This window comes from Phyllopteryx taeniolatus, chromosome 18 (assembly GCF_024500385.1).
Source record: "Phyllopteryx taeniolatus isolate TA_2022b chromosome 18, UOR_Ptae_1.2, whole genome shotgun sequence".
NCBI lineage: Eukaryota > Metazoa > Chordata > Actinopteri > Syngnathiformes > Syngnathidae > Phyllopteryx > Phyllopteryx taeniolatus.
The window spans coordinates 3,801,775-3,822,346 of NC_084519.1; the positions used below are offsets into that span (position 1 = coordinate 3,801,775).

General features: G+C 41.5%; 2 protein-coding genes across 2 annotated transcripts; both read left to right on the plus strand.

Moving 5' to 3' along the window:
* The first annotated feature begins 7,992 nt into the window (after positions 1-7,992).
* On the plus strand, positions 7,993-8,973 carry LOC133468693 (trace amine-associated receptor 1-like). The gene has a single exon (XM_061754899.1). The coding sequence runs from the start codon at positions 7,993-7,995 to the stop codon at positions 8,971-8,973; it is 981 nt and encodes a 326-aa protein (XP_061610883.1).
* Positions 8,974-16,942: 7,969 nt separating this feature from the next.
* On the plus strand, positions 16,943-18,078 carry LOC133468535 (trace amine-associated receptor 1-like). Its single transcript, XM_061754553.1, has 2 exons — positions 16,943-16,965; positions 17,080-18,078. Exon 2 carries the CDS (start codon positions 17,092-17,094, stop codon positions 18,076-18,078), a length of 987 nt encoding a protein of 328 aa, XP_061610537.1. The 5' UTR covers positions 16,943-16,965; positions 17,080-17,091.
* Positions 18,079-20,572: the final 2,494 nt, after the last annotated feature.

Sequence of the window (20,572 nt, forward strand, 5' to 3'; positions counted from 1 at the left end):
CATGAGGACCAATGTTGGCATTGTTGCGTGTCGCTTTTTTGGAAAAAAATAAAATAAAAAGTGACAAAGTTGCTAAATTGGCAGCACTGAAATACTGTAGTTGCTGTTGTTTGCTTGTACTGCATATCGCAGCCAACTTGTGGACTTGGGGGGGGGGGGGGGGGGGGGGACACAGTCCTCAGGGGGGGACTTCCAACAAAGAGGGCAACCATGCTAAAAAATTAAATACACATTGCTTGCTACATGTTATTATGCTACTGATAATCAACATCCAGTATGCTCAGATGGGCACCACCCAGTGCAATAAATAAGGGGCAAATGTGGAGGAGCTACTCTGAACCTCTCCCGGATGTCGGAGCTTCTCAGCCCATCTCTAAGGGAGAGCCCGGACACGCTGCGGAGGAAACTCATTTCGACCGCTTGTATCCGGGATCTTGTTCTTTCGGTCACAACCCACAGCTCGTGACCATAGGTGAGGGTAGATACGTAGATCGACCGGTAAATTGAGAGCTTCGGCTTTCGGCTTAGCTCCTTCTTCATCACAACGGACCGATACAAAGTCCGCATCACTGCAGACGCTGCCCCGATCTGCTTGTTGATTTCCTGTTCCATTCTTCCCTCACTGGTGAACAAGACCTACTTGAACTCCTCCATTTGGAGCAGGATCTCGTCTCCGACCTGGAGAAAGCACGCCACCCTTTTGACGGTTCTGGATAGATTGCGAGCAGGAGGTCGTGCAAGTCAGTAACATGCAGCACTTTCCAAGTGCAAACCCTTGTAGATGTTTGGCACGTTGACATGTCAATTAAATTATTGTTATCCCTCTAGTTTCATATATTCATTATCTTATTTTTACTTCTCAATGAAGCTAGCACGTAACATCACTGATACAAAAAGAGAAACTCTTGCCCGTTTGAGCAGCTGAGTGGTGGGTTTCTATCTGTGTTTAATACAATGTTAGGTATGAATTAAATTTTACTTTAGTTTGAGTTTATACCACTGCTTTTTTTTTGCCAGTTGCAGTTTGGTGAACAAACAAATTGTCCTTTGACCTACATACTTGTACTGTATATCTTCTTCTTCTTCTTCTTTTCCTTTCGGCTTGTCCCGTTAGGGGTCGCCACAGCGTGTCATCCTTTTCCATGAGAGCCTATCTCCTGCATCCTCCTCTCGAACACCAACTGCCATCATGTCTTCCCTCACGACATCCATCAACCTTCTCTTTGGTCTTCCTCTAGCTCTCTTGCCTGGCAGCTCCATCCTCATCATCCTTCTACCAATATACTCACTCTCTCTCCTCTGGACGTGTCCAAACCATTGAAGTCTGCTCTCTCTAACTTTGTCTCCAAAACATCGAACCTTGGCTGTCCCTCTGATGAGCTCATTTCTAATTTTATCCAACCTGGTCACTCCGAGAGCGAACCTCAACATCTTCATTTCCGCCACCTCCAGCTCTGCTTCCTGTTTTCTCTTCAGTGCCACTGTCTCTAATCCGTACATCATGGCTGGCCTCACCACTGTTTTATAAACTTTGCCCTTCATCCTAGCAGAGACTCTTCTGTCACATAACACACCTGACACCTTCCTCCACCCGTTCCAACCTGCTTGGACCCGTTTCTTCACTTCCTGACCACACTCACCATTGCTCTGGACGGTTGACCCCAAGTATTTAAAGTCCTCTACCCTTGCCATCTCTTCTCCCTGTAGCCTCATTCTTCCCCCACCACCCCTCTCATTCATGCACATATATTCTGTTTTACTTCGGCTAATCTTCATTCCTCTTCTTTCCAGTGCATGCCTCCATCTTTCTAACTGTTCCTCCAGCTGCTCCCTGCTTTCACTGCAGATCACAATGTCATCTGCAAACATCATGGTCCACGGGGATTCCAGTCTAACCTCATCTGTCAGCCTATCCATCACCACTGCAAAAAGGAAGGGGCTCAGGGCTGATCCCTGATGCAGTCCCACGTCCACCTTAAATTCTTCTGTCACACCGACAGCACACCTCACCGCTGTTCTGCTGCCCTCGTACATGTCCTGTATTATTCTAACATACTTCTCTGCCACTCCAGACTTCCGCATGCAGTACCACAGTTCCTCTCTGGGTACTCTGTCATAGGCTTTCTCTAGATCTACAAAGACACAATGTAGCTCCTTCTGACCTTCTCTGTACTTTTCCATCAACATCCTCAAGGCAAATAATGCATCTGTGGTACTCTTTCTAGGCATGAAACCATACTGTTGCTCGCAAATACTCACTTCTGTCCTGAGTCTAGCCTCCACTACTCTTTCCCATAACTTCATTGTGTGGCTCATCAACTTTATTCCTCTATAGTTGCCACAGCTCTGCACATCACCTTTGTTCTTAAAAATGGGCACCAGTACACTTTTCCTCCATTCCTCAGGCATACCTCCACAGGAATGTCATCAGGACCAACTGCCTTTCCATTTTTCATTCTCTTTAATGCCTTTCTAACTTCCCCCTTACTAATCATTGCCACTTCCTGGTCCACCACACTTGCCTCTTCTACTCTCCCTTCTCTATCATTTTCCTCATTCATCAACTCCTCGAAGTATTCTTTCCATCTACCTAGCACACTGCTGGCACCAGTCAACATATTTCCATCTCTATCCTTAATCACCCTAACCTGCTGCACATCCTTCCCATCTCTATCCCTCTGTCTGGCCAGCCTGTATAGATCCTTTTCTCCTTCTTTAGTGTCGAACATGCCATACATGTCATCATATGCCTCTTGTTTTGCCTTTGCCACCTCTACCTTTGCCCTGTGTCGCATCTCAATGTATTCCTTTCGCCTCTCCTCGGTCCTCTCAGTGCCCCACTTCTTCTTAGCTAACCGTTTTCCTTGTATGATTTCCTGTACTGTGAGGTTCCACCACCAAGTCTCCTTCTCTCCTTTCCTGCCAGAAGATACACCAAGTACTCTCCTGCCTGCTTCTCTGATCACCTTGGCTGCAGTGGTCCAGTCTTCTGGAAGCTCTTCCCGTCCACCGAGAGCCTGTATCACCTCTTCCCGAAAAGCTGCACAACACTCGTCCTGTCTCAGCTTCCACCACATGGTTCTCTTCTCTGCCTTTGTCTTCCTAATTTTCCTCCCCACCACCAGAGTCATCTTACACACCACCATCCTATGCTGTCTAGCCACACTCTCCCCTACCACTACCTTACAGTTGGTAACCTCCTTCAGATTACATCGTCTGCACAAGATGTAATCCACCTGTGTGCTTCTACCTCCGCTCTTGTAGGTCACCCTATGTTCGTGCCTCTTCTGGAAAAAAGTGTTCACTACAGCCATTTGCATCCTTGTTGCAAACTCTACCACCATCTGTCCCTCCAAGTTCCTTTCCTGGATACCGTACTTACCCATCACTTCTTCATCACCCTTATTACCTTCACCAACATGTCCATTACAATCCGCACCAATTACGACTCTCTCTCTGTCTGGGATGCTCAGAACTACATCATCTAGCTCCTTCCAGAATTTCTCTTTCACCTCTAGGTCACATCCTACCTGTGGGGCATAGCCACTAATCACATTCCACATAACACCCTCAATTTCAAATTTCAGCCTCATCACTCGATCTGATACTCTTTTCACCTCCAAGACATTCTTAGCCAACTCTTCTTTTAAAATAACCCCGACTCCATTTCTCTTCCCATCTACACCATGGTAAAATAATTTAAACCCTGCCCCTAAACTTCTAGCCTTACTGCCTTTCCACCTGGTCTCCTGGACACACAATATATCAACCTTTCTCCTAATCATCATGTCAACCAACTCCCGAGATTTTCCTGTCATAGTCCCAACATTCAAAGTCCCCACATTCAGTTCTAGGCTCTGTGTTTTCCTCTTCTCTTTCTGCCGAAGAACCCGCTTTCCACCTCTTCTTCTTCTTCTTCTTTGACTTTGACTTCGACCCACAGTAGCTGGATTTCCAACAGCGCCCTGCAGGTTGACGGCGCCGGTGGCGGACGTTGTTAACCCGGGCCACGACCGATCCGGTATGGAATTCTTTGGATGAACGCTCATATTTGTTTGGCAAGGTTTTAAGCCGGATGCCCTTCCTGACGCAACCCTCTGCATTTATCCGGGCTTGGGACCGGCCTACAGTTTGCACTGACTTGTGCCCCCCATAGGGCTGCACTTACATTTAACAACACTGATATACAGTACATACTTGTACTGTATATCAGTGTTGTTAAATGTAAGTACTGATGAGAATTAATATTGGTATACGTTTAAATGATTTGTGTTGTTTAAGACTTTACTTTTACAATAAAAGAGTTATGTTTTTCATGCCAGGTTAATAACAGCTAAACACCCCAATAGTGAGCGACTAAACAAAGACTCCCAAGATTGTTCGGAGGGCTCCTCACAGATCGCAGATGTTTGTTCTAAATTTGCTAAAGTGTGAGTCATTGTTTGGATCATTAAGTTGTTGTGTGTAAGTTCTGCTCTATTAGTTCAGGTAAACAAAAAACAATGAGACCCCAGGTTGAAAAAGTGAGAAGCTTGTGTGATTGTCTTTGTTTAAATGTGCGTGTGTGTGTATGTGTCTGTGTGCGTGTGTGTGTGTGTGCGTGCGTGTCTGGAAATGTGTGTGCGCATGTGTTTTCATAACAAAGCCAGCCAAGGGACCTACAGTCACACCACACGTAATTCACACCTTTAATTGGGGGTTGTTTCATCACATCTAACTGGAGACATGATTATATTTTAATTTGTGACAATTTTGATTAGATTTTTGCTAAAAAGATTACAGTTGAGATACATTTTCAAGCACAAAATTATTGCATGCCAATGTACAAAACAACAAAGAAATACTAAAATACTGTAGGTACTGCTGAATGGCATGCTGCGGTCTGATTTTGATTGAAGTAATGAATTACTTTTTGCCATTGTTAAACCACAGGTAATGTACACAAGAATCTAAATATTCAGAATCCTACAGGCCACCCCTTGCTTTGTTTTTAAAATGTACCATGGAAATAATTTTTTACATGTTACAACCATAACTCGTAGAAAATAAATAGATTGGTGGATTACATAAAGTGCAAAATGGATTTCCATTAAGGGGGCACATTAATATATATTGACAATCTGAATAATGGTGTCTATTCAACAATTTTCACAAGCAATGCAACTGTCCAGCTCCAAATTCATAATGGCTTGATTTCCAAGTGCCCAGTTCCGATTTATTGTCTTTATCTGTTTTGCCTATACAGCTAAACAACTATATGAGTAAACATCTATCCATTCTCTGTACTGCTTGTCCTCATTAAGGTTGATTTTGGTTGAAAAGTGAGGGACTGTGAGGCAAAGGTGCTGGCCACGAGTCCACCAATGATTTTAAATTACATTTTAAATTTTACAGGAAGCCAGTGCAGTGAAGCTAGCATGGTGAATGCTTAACAATGTTCTTAACAAGAACATTTTAATGCAAACCAAGGTGGATGTCTAAAATGATCACATAAAATGCAAATTATCATACTCCAGTCTTCCCCAACTTTTATCATGCCAACACATATATTTGACATTCGAAAAATGCCATGGCATATCACCAAACAAGATCGTAACAAAAAAGGGATACACAGGTTCATTTCATTGTTCTTCCTGTCACTATACATCACTGGCATACAGTAAATAAAATGTAGATGAACAAAGACACATTCTTTGTAAATGAATATTTTTTGGAGCAACTAAGTGAAATTGGATCATTTCATGCGGGACACCTGACGAGCTCTTACACCACTTAAATGTACCGCGGCACACTGATTGGGAATCACTGTACTATGCTACTACTACTGTATAAAAAGAAGTCCAGTCGGCCACCTCCTGCTGGCAAGTTCTTTTACAATCTTGTTTGTAATGAATATCAAAAACTCGTACAGTAAACACCAAAAAAGAGTGCAGCGGACATGCCACACAAAAGATGCCACCCGGCACCCCAGCCTCGCACTACCGCCGCTCCCCGCCGAGGTAGACGTTAACTCCAGAGTCACACGCAGACTCTAAACGGTTTAACACCATAAACTATCTTCAGCAAGACACAGACATTTGCTTTGCCATGCCGACACTAAGTGAATCATGTCTGCCTGGTACTTCAAAGCGGAGAACCAAGCATGCCGAGTTCGCCCCCGGACGACTCCCCGTTTTGACCCGCTCCTGCCATAAAAGGGGCCAGAGCTGAGAAGTTGAGCAGTTGAGAAGTTTTTGGAGTCTTGGTGGAGAAGTCTTCCTTTGGTCACCCCGACCAACTCGCCGACGACCGCGCCAGGCAGGACGCCTACCTCACCCGAGGTGGCAAGGACACATTGGACGATCCCCGGCTGCAGCTCTTCCTGCAAGCGCTCCGAGCCACCCTGCTTGGGGGCCTGAACTCAGTCTGTGGGAACGGAGGCGGACGCAGCGCGCCCGCTCCGAACGTCACCTGAGAGACGTCCTGCCTGAGAACTCGTTGGCCTCCTGCTTCTCCTCCCTTTTTTTCTTCCTCTCGTCGAATCCACCTGTTCCCGGTGTGGCCCGGGCCAGCTGAACACTCGGGAGCCTGACTCGCCTGCCTCGAAGTCCAAAATTGCGGTCTACTAAAAGTACGGATTAGTGCATATTTGGGTTTTATATTAACGAGACCAGGAGTCCCCAGCTATACGCATTCACTACATGCCCATTCTGCTCATCTCACGTCACAAATCCCTTCCTTTGTCAATGTTCATAGATACCTTGTTTGTTTTGTGTTTGTCTGTGTTTTATCCTGTAGAAACCCCTTTTTATTATTAAATTTTCTATAAAATTCACCACTTGCATTGATTATGTGTGTGTTTGGGCTCGGAACGAAACCTCTAGAAAGTCTAGAAGTTCCTTAAATGTAGCCACCTTCCAATAAGAGACTGATTATAAAGGTTTGTTGTCATTTCGCCTCAAGTTAAACTTGTAAAAATATGACGTGGTGCCCCTCATATCTATCAAATATCTTGATTTATAACGCTGTAATTTAAAATTACGATAACCCGGAAGTGACGCAGGCGGCGCTTCCAACTCATCATTTCCTTCTAAATTAAGCACAATTATTATTTCATTCCATAAATGCTACAAGTTACAAGCTCTCAGAAGGGCATTCCAAAATCACGCAAATAATAAAAAAAAAGGCCAGATAAGGATCTTTTAGGACTTTTGAACCTACAAAAGAATGTTGTATTTCTATAGATATCTGGATTACATATGTGCATATGGACGGAAGTCGAAGTATTTGTTTCCACACTAAATGGCTTCAACTCTTCCATTTCAACTCAATTGAGCTCTTCATCATCACGATTTTCGAGGGCTCTGACTATTCACACCACATATAATGTCGGAACTAAGGTGTTCTTGATATGCAATGACACACAGCCCTTGCTACACAGAAAAAGATCCTTGCTAAAATCTTTAGGAATTTCAAAAGGTTGTTATAATTATGATTTAATATATTATGTATGTCATTTTATAAGAATCATCTTTTATCATTCAGACTACAGGGGAACACAATCCTAACCCAATGTTTCACTGTACGTTTGCAAGACAGGCAATACTACTCTGACTCAATTTGCACAACTCAAATATGATTACATTTTATTTTTTGAATAACACACACTCCACTCAACTATCAGATTGTAATTAGGAGTTCACATTAGTCTGTATGTAGATGGAACCTTTTGAATTAATATGGCCGTAAAATGTCTATACAGTACATACAGTTAGTGTTGTGTGGGCGTCTCATGAAAAATGTATTAGTTGTTGCAGCCAATTGGTCAGCTAGAGATTTAATTATGCCCAAAGGAGGTTTTAAAATACAAAGAAGTCAGAAGCTGCTGCTGATCGCTGTATCGTGTCCCAAGTATCAGGTGAGAATTGTTTAACTTGGTAGAATACTTCGTTTTGCTGTTTTGGATTTTTTTTAACAACATTAAATTTTATTTGATTTCTTTTTTGCAGAAACATGGCTCATGTCAACACGACTGATGTCATCAATGACGTACATCCTTGTTATCATATAGATAATTTATCTTACGTACTGACAAGTAGCCCGTCGTTCACATGTGTTTCTTTGTATATGTTTCTTGCTTTATTGTCTGTGGTCACAATCTGTGGAAACTTTCTTGTAATAATGACCATCCTTTACTTCAAACAGCTCCAAAACCCGACCAACTATCTCATTCTCTCCCTGGCTGTGGCTGATGTGCTTGTGGGTCTTCTAGTTTTTCCCCTCAGCATGGCCTTCTCTCTGAGCTCATGCATGTATCATGAGGACCTGTTCTGCAAAATACGAGGCACTTTTGACATATCGCTAAGCACATGCTCTATTTTGAACCTCTGCTGCATTTCCATTGACAGATATTATGCAGTGTGTCAGCCTCTGACATACAGGGTTAAAATGAATCACTGTGTTGTTGTGATTATGATATTGATCAACTGGGGGGTTTCTGCTCTGATTGCAACTGGTGTCATGATTGCGGGATTACAGAATGAAGATTGTGAAGAAAGGTGTTTAATTGATGTTGTCATGGAAAACACTATTGGGCCGATTTTATCTTTTTACTTACCGGTCGTCATAATACTTTGCATCTATCTGAAGATTTTGTTTGTTGCATTGAGACACGCACACAGCATTCACATCTCAACAAAGCCTGGCCTGACTGTCAGTAAGATTGAGAGAAAAGCCACCAAAACTCTTGCATGTGTACTTGGAGTTTTTCTGATCTGTTGGACTCCTTTCTTTCTTTGTATAACATTTCTGCCTTTTATCGATGTTTTAGTCCCAGTTCCAGTAATTGAAATGCTTAACTGGCTCGCACTGTCCAACTCAATGCTTAATCCATTCATCTATGCTTTCTTTTACAGCTGGTTCAGGTCTGCCTTCAGGATGATTATATCAGGAAAAATATTCCAGGGTGATTATGCTAATTCAGCATTGTTTTGATTTGATGTCGATGTGTGTAGTAGATACATTGCCTTGTTTAATGTGAGTTGGACACATTATTACAATACATTTAATTTAGAATGAAGGGAGTGGACTTACACTTCTGAACAAATCACTGTCTTGTACCTGTTAGTTACGTTTCTCAACTGAATGACTCCTTTCTGGTTCTGCGATAGTTTTTTCTTTTGCATTCAACTTCAATTCACCATGAGGATCGAGGAATAACATATCAATGCATAGTAAATAATCATCTGAACAGAACTGAAGGTGTTGTGGTGTTGGCATCACCATATGAATTGGGATCTTTGTTGTTTTTTTATATGGAAATGTTTCATCTTTATACTACTACTAATGAGGGAATTGTTTATGAACCAACGTGCAAAAATTAAGGAGAATTGACTAAAACTGTTGCAGTGTGTAAAAGCCCTTGAGGCACTTGTCGTACTGATCCTCTAGACATTTTTGGTCCTTCAAAGTAAATATGGTTCTTGGTCACATGTAGGACACATCCGATCGGTTGTTAGACCACAGCAATTCTAAACATCTTGGATAAGACATTCCTGAAAATTAGCTGGGTTCAGGCTTTGACACTCCACTGAAAAAAAAAAAAAAAAAGAATAACAAAGATTTGATTTGTTTGTTTATTAAAATTCCAATAGTTGACAAATAATAGTGTCCTCATTAAAAGTAAATGCTATAATGATGGTTAAATGTTTTTACTTCGATGTAAATTTATAGTGGGAAACATATAAAAAATTTTCATTTTAATCAAATAATTTGATTTGATTGAGTATGATTTGCTCATGCTTTCTTTAAAACTTGAATGGGAAGGAAGGAGCGACATTGACAGTGGTAAGGAAAAAAAGATTAACCTTTTCATTCTGGTAATGTTAAAGTCATTTATGTTTTTAAACATTTTTCTGTCCTTTACTGGACGTAATTTTAATCATTAATGTACCAAATTTAATAACAACAATAATAATCATCATCATAATCATAAATTTTATTTGCAAGGCAACTTTCAAGCCACTGCAGGTCACTGTACAGGACAATTAAAACACCGTCCAAATACAATCAAGAATTAAGAATGAATTTGCCGCAGACCACCAACTTAAGGGCAACAGGAGCAGCAGAATAAAAGTGACAACAATCAGAGTGAACAGGCCTGTTTAAAAAGGAGGGGTTTTGAATGAATTTTAAAATTGGATATGGAGTCCATGTTTGTGATGCCGGGAAGGAGGGAGGGAGTTCCAAAGCCGAGGAGCAGAACGGCTGAAGGCTCTGGACCCCATGGTGGACAGACGGACCGGAGGGACGATGAGGCTGATGGAGGAGGCAGATCTGAGAGTCTGAGTGGGATATCAGAGAGATATGAAGAAGACGGGTTATGAATGGCCTTAAATGTGCGTGCTTAATTGTTGTGTTATGGCTGAGAGTGGACTAAAGACAATTCATCTTAATATGTTTTTAAGTATAAATTGAGCCATTTGGCCAAAAAAAAAAAAAAAAACATTAACAAATGAATAAGAATGGGTTTATAAAAAAAAAAACTTTAACATTTAAAGCTTTTTTATTTCATTTGAGACAACAAAAATTCCAATTCCAACATTAAAAAAAATGGTTTACATGAAGTAAAAATGTTCAGGTTCAACTGAAAGGATTATTTGCATTGTGTAATAAAGCCAAATTATTTTAATTTAGGACCACTTGAAATAAGGGGTTTACATCACCTTAAGAAATTAGTTTACATGAAGTTAAAAATTTCAGGTTGCACTAAATGAATTATTTACATGAGTCTAAGCTAAAATATTAGATGTGATGGATTACTTAAAGTGTTTTTAAGTTTACTTAAAGTGTTTTTCAGTGTGGATGTGAGACTGGGTGCACAGCACACAATAAAAGAAAAGTAATATGTTTTTCCCAGTGTCCCCTCTCCCCATCCCTGTTCTTTTGTGCATTTATAGCACTCGAGCCATATGGTCTCAAAAGAAGAAAGAGACCAGCCAACATCACCACTGAAACATTTGTTTGCACTCATCAACAGACTGAGTATACAGTGGACCCTTACATGTTTGCGGGTCGGCATTTTGCGAATTTACCTATTGTCCGATTTATTTATTTTTTTGGGGGGGGGGGGGGTGCATATTTTGGCATATGTTTGCAGATTTTTTTGCGATTTTGGAATGCAATGTGACACCTTTTTTTTTGGCTAGCAAAATACTGTCCACAGCAGCGGTCCCCAACCTTTCTCACAAATCTAAGCCGTGTTAGATTTGTGATTTACCGAGGGCAGAGGATAGCGAAAATGGCAGCAACCATGTGTCCTTTGGCTCACAATAGTTTCAACAGGACTAAACATGGAGTCAAAACCAGTGGAATCTGTAACAACAGCTCAGCAGAACATTGCTAAACCTAATCTACAGTCATCATCTTCATCAAAAAACAAAATAATTCAATATTTGAATATACTCCCACGAATAGCGAGGGTCTACGTTACAACGGGGGTGGGCAATTAATTTTTCAAAGAAGCCATGTGAGAAACCAAGACAGTTGTCAAAGGCCACACCAATACCTCAACTGTATTTAATATGAAGTGAAAGTCTTTATATAAAGCAGTAAATTGAATTGTTCAAATAAGCTGCTACTTCTTAATAATAATATTAAGAAATAAAAGTGTAAATTATAAGCAGTTATGTCCAAATTACACATACTGTATACTCATATATCACAATTAATCAATTTTTTTAAAAAAATCAGTTTTAAATGTTGCTGACATTATGAGCACCAGCCGCTAACTCATTTTAGTTAGCTAACACATGCCCCTCTCCCCTCTGCAGTAAAGTAAATTAGAATGTTGCTAACATGAGGACCAATGTTGGCATTGTTGCGTGTCGCTTTTTTGGAAAAAAATAAAAAATAAAAAAGTGACAAAGTTGCTAAATTGGCAACACTGAAATACTGTAGTTGCTGTTGTTTGCTTGTACTGCATATCGCAGCCAACTTGTGGACTTGGGGGGGGGGGGGGGGGGGGGGACACACAGTCCTCAGGGGGGGACTTCCAACAAAAAGGGCAACCATGCTAAAAAATTAAATACACATTGGTTGCTACATGTAAGTATGCTACTGATAATCAACATCCAGTATGCTCAGATGGGCACCACCCAGTGCAATAAATAAGGGGCAAAGGGGCACATCAAAGGTAGGGCAGAAAGTGGATGGCACTGCCCCCAGTGCTCCCCTGGTTCCGCTACACTGGGCAAAAGGTATGACGCACCCTTGACTGTTCGCCAAACAAACTGAAAATGTAACGAGATGTCCATCCCAAATAGCGATTGTAAATATGGACGCCCTAAAAACAGCGAGCCTGTATAGGCATTTGATGCTGTATATACAATATATTGAACTTGATCACATTTCTAAAACCATAAAAAGATAGCTGAAGAGTTCAACAATAAGCAGGTTGTTAAAGAAAGAGGATGCCGGCGAGAGTTAAAGGGAAAGTGTGACATGAACGGAACAGAGGACAGGACCCAAAAATGCACGACTCCAATACAAATGGACAGTTTCACAAAAGAGAGGTTTAATAAACGAGCAGAGGTCAGTACACAGGCAGGCAATCCAAAAAGGCAACGGTATCCAAAAATCATGAGGCAAAGAGGCAAGGTCAATAATCGGAACAGGGTCTAGTCTTACTATAAGTCGGTGACGTGGAAACAAGGAATGCTGGAATGTGACAACAAGGTACAACGAACTGGCGACCAGAAAGAATGAGACACGAGGTTAAATGCATGGGGTAATTAGGGTAAACGAGGCACAGGTGGGGAAGATGCTCTCAGGAGCAGGTGTGTATGAGACAGGGGGAAGACAACAACCATAACACACACCCATGACAGTACCAACCCCCCCCCCCCCCCCCCCCCCCCCCCCACCCCCTTGCACAATGTAAAAAGGCGATAAACCAGTGGGTGCAGAGGGGAGAGTATTGTGAGAGAACTCGAACCAAACCAGTTTCTGAGATCAGGATTGTGGCTCCTGTGAAGCGAGACATCGGAGCCCAGTCTCCAGGTCCTGATTCAGCCTCTCGGTTTGTCCGTTGGTTTCAGGATGAAACCCAGATGACAGACTGACAGTAGCACCTATCAGACTGCAAAACTCCTTCCAAAATTGTGAAATGAATTGGTAACATCCCTTCTAACGTTGTGCCCCCAAAAGCACTATTTGACCACAGATGGCGTTTTGGCTATGCCTGGGTGACATACAGTCCGGTTAGTGTGAGCCCAGTGGATGACTCTTCCACTTAAGGTCGGGACCACATAAAGCCTCTTTTTAGGGCAATCTTCAGGGCTAAGAGTGTTATTCAGAGCCTCTTTCACCACAGTTTAAAACATGACTTGGGCAATATAGTTTTAGGGTCAAACAAAGAATTCTCGTCGCAGAAAATACGTGACAAAGCATCTGGCATTTTCAGAACCAGGTCGGTAGGATAAATCTCATATAGAGCCCATCTAGCCTGCCTAGCATTTAATCTTTTAGCAGATTTAATATACTCAAGGTTCTTGTGATCTGTCCATATTAAAAACGGAGTCTGTGCCCCCTCTAGCCAGTGCCTCCACTCCACCAAAGCCACTTTGACCGCCAGCAGTTCACAGTCACCTGTGTCATAATTTCTCATTCATAATAATAGAGAGATAGGCACAAGGATGTAACTTACCATCCTTGAGACATTTCTGGGAGAGCACTGCTCCTATTCCGGCATCAGACACATCAAGTTCTACCACAAACTGCTGTTTGGGATCTGGCGAAGTGAGGATGGGAGCAGAGGTAAAGCTCGATTTTAGTCTCTGTAAAGCTGACTGACAAACCGGGTTCCACACAAAGGGTCTGTGTGGCGAGGTAAGATCATGCAAAGGCGAGGCTATTGAACTGAAATTTCTGATGAATTTTCTGTAGAAGTTTGCGAACCCTAAGAACCTTTGTACATCTTTGCGTGACGTGGGAGTAAGCCAATTAATCACGACATTGACTTTGCAAGGGACCATTTTGACTTCACCTTGAGCCAGCACGAAACCCAGAAAAGAAACGGACGCCTTGTGAAACTCACATTCCTCAGCCTTGACATAAAGTTCATTCTGCAGTAACCGCTGCAATACAGAGCGGACATGAATGATGTGAGTCTCCTCATTCGGGGAGAATATCAAAATATCGTCCAAATAGACAAAAACAGGCGGCACGGTGGACGACTGGTGAGAGCGTCAGCCTCACAGTTCTGAGGACCCGGGTTCAATCCCCGGCCCCGCCTGTGTGGAGTTTGCATGTTCTCCGGGCACTCCGGTTTCCTCCCACATCTCAAAAACATGCATGAATTGGAGACTCTAACATGGATGGTAGGTTAATTGACAACTCTAAATTGCCCGTAGGTGTGAATGTGAGTGTGAATGGTTGTTTGTTTGTATGTGCCCTGCGATAGGCTGGCGATTGGTGTACCCCGCCTCCTGCCCGATGATAGCTGGGATAGGCTCCAGCACGCCCGCGACCCTAGTGAGGAGAAGCGGCTCAGAAAATGGATGGATGGATAGACAAAAACATACACATTCAACATGTCACGCAGGACATCATTGACAAGGTTTTGGAAAACAGCTGGAGCGTTAGTGAGTCCAAAAGGCATAACCAAATACTCATAATGTCCCGTTGGTGTGTTGAATGCTGTTTTCCATTCATCCCCCTCCCTTATCCTGACTAGATGATACGCATTTCTCAAGTCTAGTTTGGTGAAAAGCTTGGCTCTCTCCAGGAGCTTAAAGGCAGTGGACATGAGAGGAAGAGGGTACCTGTTTTTTTACAGCTATCTCGTTGAGACCCCGGTAATCGATACAGGGTCGCAGGGTCTTGTCCTTTTTGTCCACAAAGAAAATTCCTGCTCCCGCAGGGGATGAAGATGGGCGAATAATCCCGGCTGCCACTGATTCTTCCACATACTCCTTCATAGCCTTGTGTTCCGGCCCTGAAAGAGAGAACAACCTCCCCCATGGAGGTGTGGTCCCAGGCAGCAAGTCAACTGCACAGTCATAAGGTCTGTGGGTTGGAAGGGATTTGGCTTTGGATTTGGAAAAAACGTCTTTAATGGTAACAGGTGGGCACTTGAGATAAGTCAGGATCCCCCGATGAGGTCTTTGGAATTTCATTAGAAACATATCCCTGAACATTACATGGAGGCTTGAAACAGTTCCGGGCGCAATTGCTGCCCCATGACATAACCTGCCCAGAGGACCAGTCAATGTGGGGGTTATGTAATTTCAACTATGGGTTACCTAAGATAAGGTCATGATTCATGGCGTCAAAAACATGAAAACTAATGCGTTCCGAGTGAGAATCAGGAAATGTTAATGTGAGTGTTTGGGTGTGGTGAGTGATCCTGCCCATAAAACTGCTGTCTGCAGCATAGGTGTTGCGGTGGCGTTTTACTTCTAAGGTGCATACGTCTAACGAGGAGGGAGTTGAGTAAATTTCCGTCAGAACCAATACAGATGTATGAATCTCTTGATCTGGAGAGCATAGTGTCACTTTAGCAAGAACCCGGGTGGGGTATTCCTTAATGAAATTTAGACTCACAGCTCTCGTTCCGTTGTTACTGGCACCGGTAACCTTGACGTAACAGTTGCTCACGGAATGACCCAACTGCCCGCAGTAGAAGGACCGCCCTATGGCTTGGGCCGAGGCAACGCAGCAGCACGGCCCGCGAACCTGGAAATGTATTTTCACCGTAGGGGAAAGCTTCTGTGCATTTTGATTGAATGTAAATTGCAACGTAAAGATTGCAATTGCAATTATAATTTTGAATCGCGTCAAAACCTGTGGCCGACTGATCGGCCGCTCAAGGAAACAATTGCCAAACCATGCACACACACTGCGCCATAGTTCAGTGGGGTTCGGCGACGGTGCTCGGTGTGCGACAGCCTTAACCACCATAATCCTAATCTTAACTCATCCTAAACTGCCTTAACCTCAACCCTAGTCTTAAATCTATCCATCCATCCATTTTCTGAGCCGCTTCTCCTCACTAGGGTCACGGGCGTGCTGGAGCCTATCCCACCTATCTTGGGCGAGAGGCGGGGTACACCCTGAACTGAACACACACACAAACAAACAACCATTCGCACTCACATTCATACCTACGGGAAATTTCGAGTCTTCAATTAACCTACCACGCATGTTTTTGGAATGTGGGAGGAAACCGGAGTGCCCGGAGAAAACCCACGCAAGCACGGGGAGAACATGCAAACTCCATACAGGCGGGGCCGGGATTTGAACCCCAGTACTCAGAACTGTAAGGCAGATATCCTAACCAGTTGTTCACCGTGCCGCCCTTTTGTTAATTTGTTTTCTGAAATGTGTTTTGGATTTTCTTCTTTTTTTTTTTGAAAAGTTATTTGGATGTTTTTTTGAAATGTAAAAGTGTTTCACAATTTGTTATATTGTTTTGCACTTCCAGTGATAAAAAGCGATAATATTTGGCCCATGCTGAGAGAAAAGTATTGTTTTGAGCACTTTTGATCATGAACAAAATAAAACTTTCACCAGTGTTTGACACCTCAAAAATATGGATGTAATGGATGGATCACTATAGTATGCCTTAGATTTCCCACAGTGGGATACGATAAAGAGGTGAAGCATTGTAATGAATGTGGGGATCCATACATTACAGTACAGTATGTGCTTCATAAAACATGACGTTTGCCCTTTTCCATAGCAACGTTTGTGCTTTTAGATATTATTCCAAGAAACTCAATGCAAAAAATAAAATAAATCTCGTAGTAGAGAAAAATGTTGACTTAAAATATCAGAGATGTTTCTAGAAACCTCAAAACAGCCCTATGATGTCATCAAAAAACCTGCGCTGTGATTGGATAGAATATCCGCCTTAAATATAATAATGATGCAGGGACTCAAATGTCTTGTGCACATGAGTGAGAGCAACACTGCTGCACTTACAAGGTAACCTTATTTGTTTGCATGAACATTGATGTTGTTTATGTGCTAGTTGAACTGTATGTTTAATCTATGATGCTTTTCATGATCAATGGCTTTTAATGAAACATTTATTCACAGGAATCCCGAAGAATGGAATCAGAGATGACCAACATTCTGAGTTACATACATCCTTGCTATGTATTAGATAATACATCTTACACATTTACAAGTAATCCTTCGAAGATATGTGTTGCACTTTATGTTTTTCTTGGCTTATTATCTATTTGTACAATATGCGGAAACCTCCTTGTAGTCATCACTATTATTTACTTCAAACAGCTCCACATGCCAACAAACTATCTCATTCTGTCTTTAGCTGTGGCCGATTTGTTTGTCGGAATTTTGGTGTTTCCTTTCAGTATGGCCTTCACTGTCTTCTCCTGTTGGCATCATGAAGGGCTGTTTTGTAAAATACGAGGTTGTTTTGATGTCATACTAAGCACAGCTTCAATTTTAAACCTCTGTTGTATTTCCATTGACAGATATTATGCCGTGTGCCAGCCTCTGACCTACAAAAGTAAAATAAATTATCGTGTTATCGGCATCATGATATTGGTAAGCTGGGGTGTTTCTGCACTAATAGGAATTGGAATAACAGTAGCAGGATTTAATCAAGGGAAATGTGAAGAGAGATGTTTCATTGATGCACTAATTTCGACCACTTTGGCATGTATATTTTCCTTTTATATCCCAGTTATCATTATGCTTAGTATTTATTTGAGGATTTTCCTTGTTGCACACAGACAAGTACGCAGCATCCAGAGTACATGTCAGAGTACAATGTCACGAGCAACTGTCAGTAAGATGGAGACAAAAGCTACCAAAACTCTAGCAATTGTTATGGGAATTTTTATTTTATGTTGGACACCATACTTCATTTGTATCATCTTTCAGCCTTTAACGTTTGATGTTACTCCAATCGCCGTGATTGAAACATTAAATTGGCTTACACTTTCTAATTCAATGCTGAATCCTTTGATTTATGCTTTCTTTTATAGGTGGTTCAGGGCGGCTTTTGGATTGATCATTACTGGAAAAATATTTCAAGGCGATTTTACTAAGACAAAACTCTTTTGATTTTGTTCATAGTTATTTGGATATTTTTGTAATTCTGAATGTTTAAATGTGAAGAAAGAGGCTTAATGGATGCACTAATTTGGACCACTCTGGCATCTACATTTTCATTTTATATCCCCGTTAACGTGCTTAGTATTTACACAGAGAGCTGTACACAGCATATAGAGAACACCATGTAAGCATACCAAATCAGGAGCAACTGTCAATAAGATGGAGACAAAAGTCAGCAAAGCTATTGTTATGGGAGATTTTATTTTATGTTGGACATCATACTTCATTTGTATCAGCTTCCAGCTGCCCTCTGATGAAGAAACCATCTGCCTCGACCAGTTGAGTTGATGTCGAGTGTTGTTTGTGTAATGCAGTTGCTGAATATTTCAATTTTTATTCATTATGCTTTTAATGTGTCAAGAGATTATCCAATGTACACTCTGCTGTATATTTTGTGTTGGTTGGTGTTATGTTTTGTGTCTTACATTTGTAAAGCACCCTCTAACCATACCTACCGAAATCACATCTAGCCTACTTCATGTCTACTATACATACAGTATGCACCATACTTTATTACCAACATTTATTTATTTATTAATATGCCTGTTCTGACTCCAATCATAGTAAAAATGCACCTTGACAATTTTAGCACTTTTGAGTAAAAGGCGTGTTTCTCCAAAATAACACCCTCTTTAATCACTTTAATAAAGGATGACTGATGGGGATAGTAAATGGAATGTCCCACACAACTCACACATCTTTTTTTTTAACATCACAAAAGCATAATGTGATATCGATGGCTAATGTAATGTAAAATGTTAAAACCAGTTGGCAATATCAAATATTTGAGGAAAGTGGAGAGAAATCCACCAAAAGTCTTCTTTTCTTATATGATGGTTCCTATTGTACCTGACTCCTTACCTTTTTTTTGTTTTTTTGTTTTTTTTGTTTTCAACCATTGTTCCACTACTCAGATATACTGTATATATTGATATATGTATGATATGATACATATTGCATTAGATTAAATTAATCCATACTGGTTATGTTGTTTTCCCTGTAGAATAAATAACATTAATTTTTGAATATAATAAAGTAGTGTGTTGTCAATACACTGTTTTTATAGCCCATAATTAAGTGTAGTAAAATCTTAAAGGGACAGTAAAGTCTCTGTTTTGTTTCTAAATACATAAAATATGTTTGAAAGTGCTGAAAACTTGTGCAAAGACTGAGAACTATTTAGTACTGAATTGTTTGTTTCAAGATCTAAAACTAACATTTGCAGCGTTCTTTTCTCCAATGGCAGATTTCCGCTCCCCCCAAAGATTTTCAATTGGATTGAGATCAGGACTCATTGCTGGCCATTTTAAAACAGTCTTTTTTTTTTCCTTTTCAACCATTCCTATGTGGTTTCGGTATTGGTCTTGCTGGAGGACCCATGATCTTTGTTCACCTCAAACAAAGTTTTCTTACACTGGGTAAGACATTTCACACTAAAATCCATCCATCCATCCATTTTCTTTACCGCTTCTCCTCACTAGGGTCTCGGGCTGCTGGAGCCTATCCCAGCTATCATCGGGCAGGAGGCGGGGTACACCCTGAACTGGTTGCCACCCAATCGCAGGGCACATACAAACAAACAACCATTCACACTCACATTCACACCTACGGGCAATTTAGAGTTGTCAATTAACCTACCATCCATGTTTTTGAGATGTGGGAGGAAACCGGAGTGCCCAGAGAAAACCCACGCAGGCACGGGGAGAACATGCAAACTCCACACTGGCGGGGCCGGGGATTGAACCCCATGTCCTCAGAACTGTGAGGCAGACGCTCTAACCAGTCGTCCACCGTGCTGCCCACTCTAAAATCTCTTGACAATTTTCTGATTTCATGATACCTGAGATACAGTCAAGGCCTGTAGTACCAGATAAAGCAAAGCAGCCCATCAGCATTATGGATCCTCCACCATGCTTGACTGTTGGCAGGGTGTCCTTTTCGTTAAAGGTTTCATTGCACCGTCTGTAAACATGCTGTTTTATGTGCTCGGGTTGGTCATTTCTGGCACAGGGCCGATTCGATACGTATCTAGATACACAGGTAGCAATTCAATTAAAAAATGATATCTTTAAGGGCGGAATGATTCGATTCAGGATGGGAGCGATATGATTCTCGATTCGATTCGATGGAGATAAAATGTGATACTTAACCTTTGCACATGTGCTAATCATAAAGAACCTTGACTTGACTAAACCCAATTATATTGCCTAACCTTATTTTCAAACATTTACAGTAAAAGACCACTTAACCATGAGCATTGTTGCTTTATGGCACTGTAAAACATAAAAAAAATAATAAAGAAATTATAAATTAAGAAAAAAAGTTATTATTGAAATAGATCACAACAATACAACAATTAATTTTGAAGAGTTCCTCTACACAAACTCTGCACAAACAATATTTACAGAGCCACGGGGGGTCTCGCACACCATGCCAGAGTCTG

What these genes read in the sequence shown, in the direction of transcription:
- LOC133468535 (XM_061754553.1), top strand. Translation starts at nt 17,092, where the DNA reads ATGGAATCAGAGATGACCAACATTCTGAGTTACATACATCCTTGCTAT.
- LOC133468693 (XM_061754899.1), top strand. Translation starts at nt 7,993, where the DNA reads ATGGCTCATGTCAACACGACTGATGTCATCAATGACGTACATCCTTGT.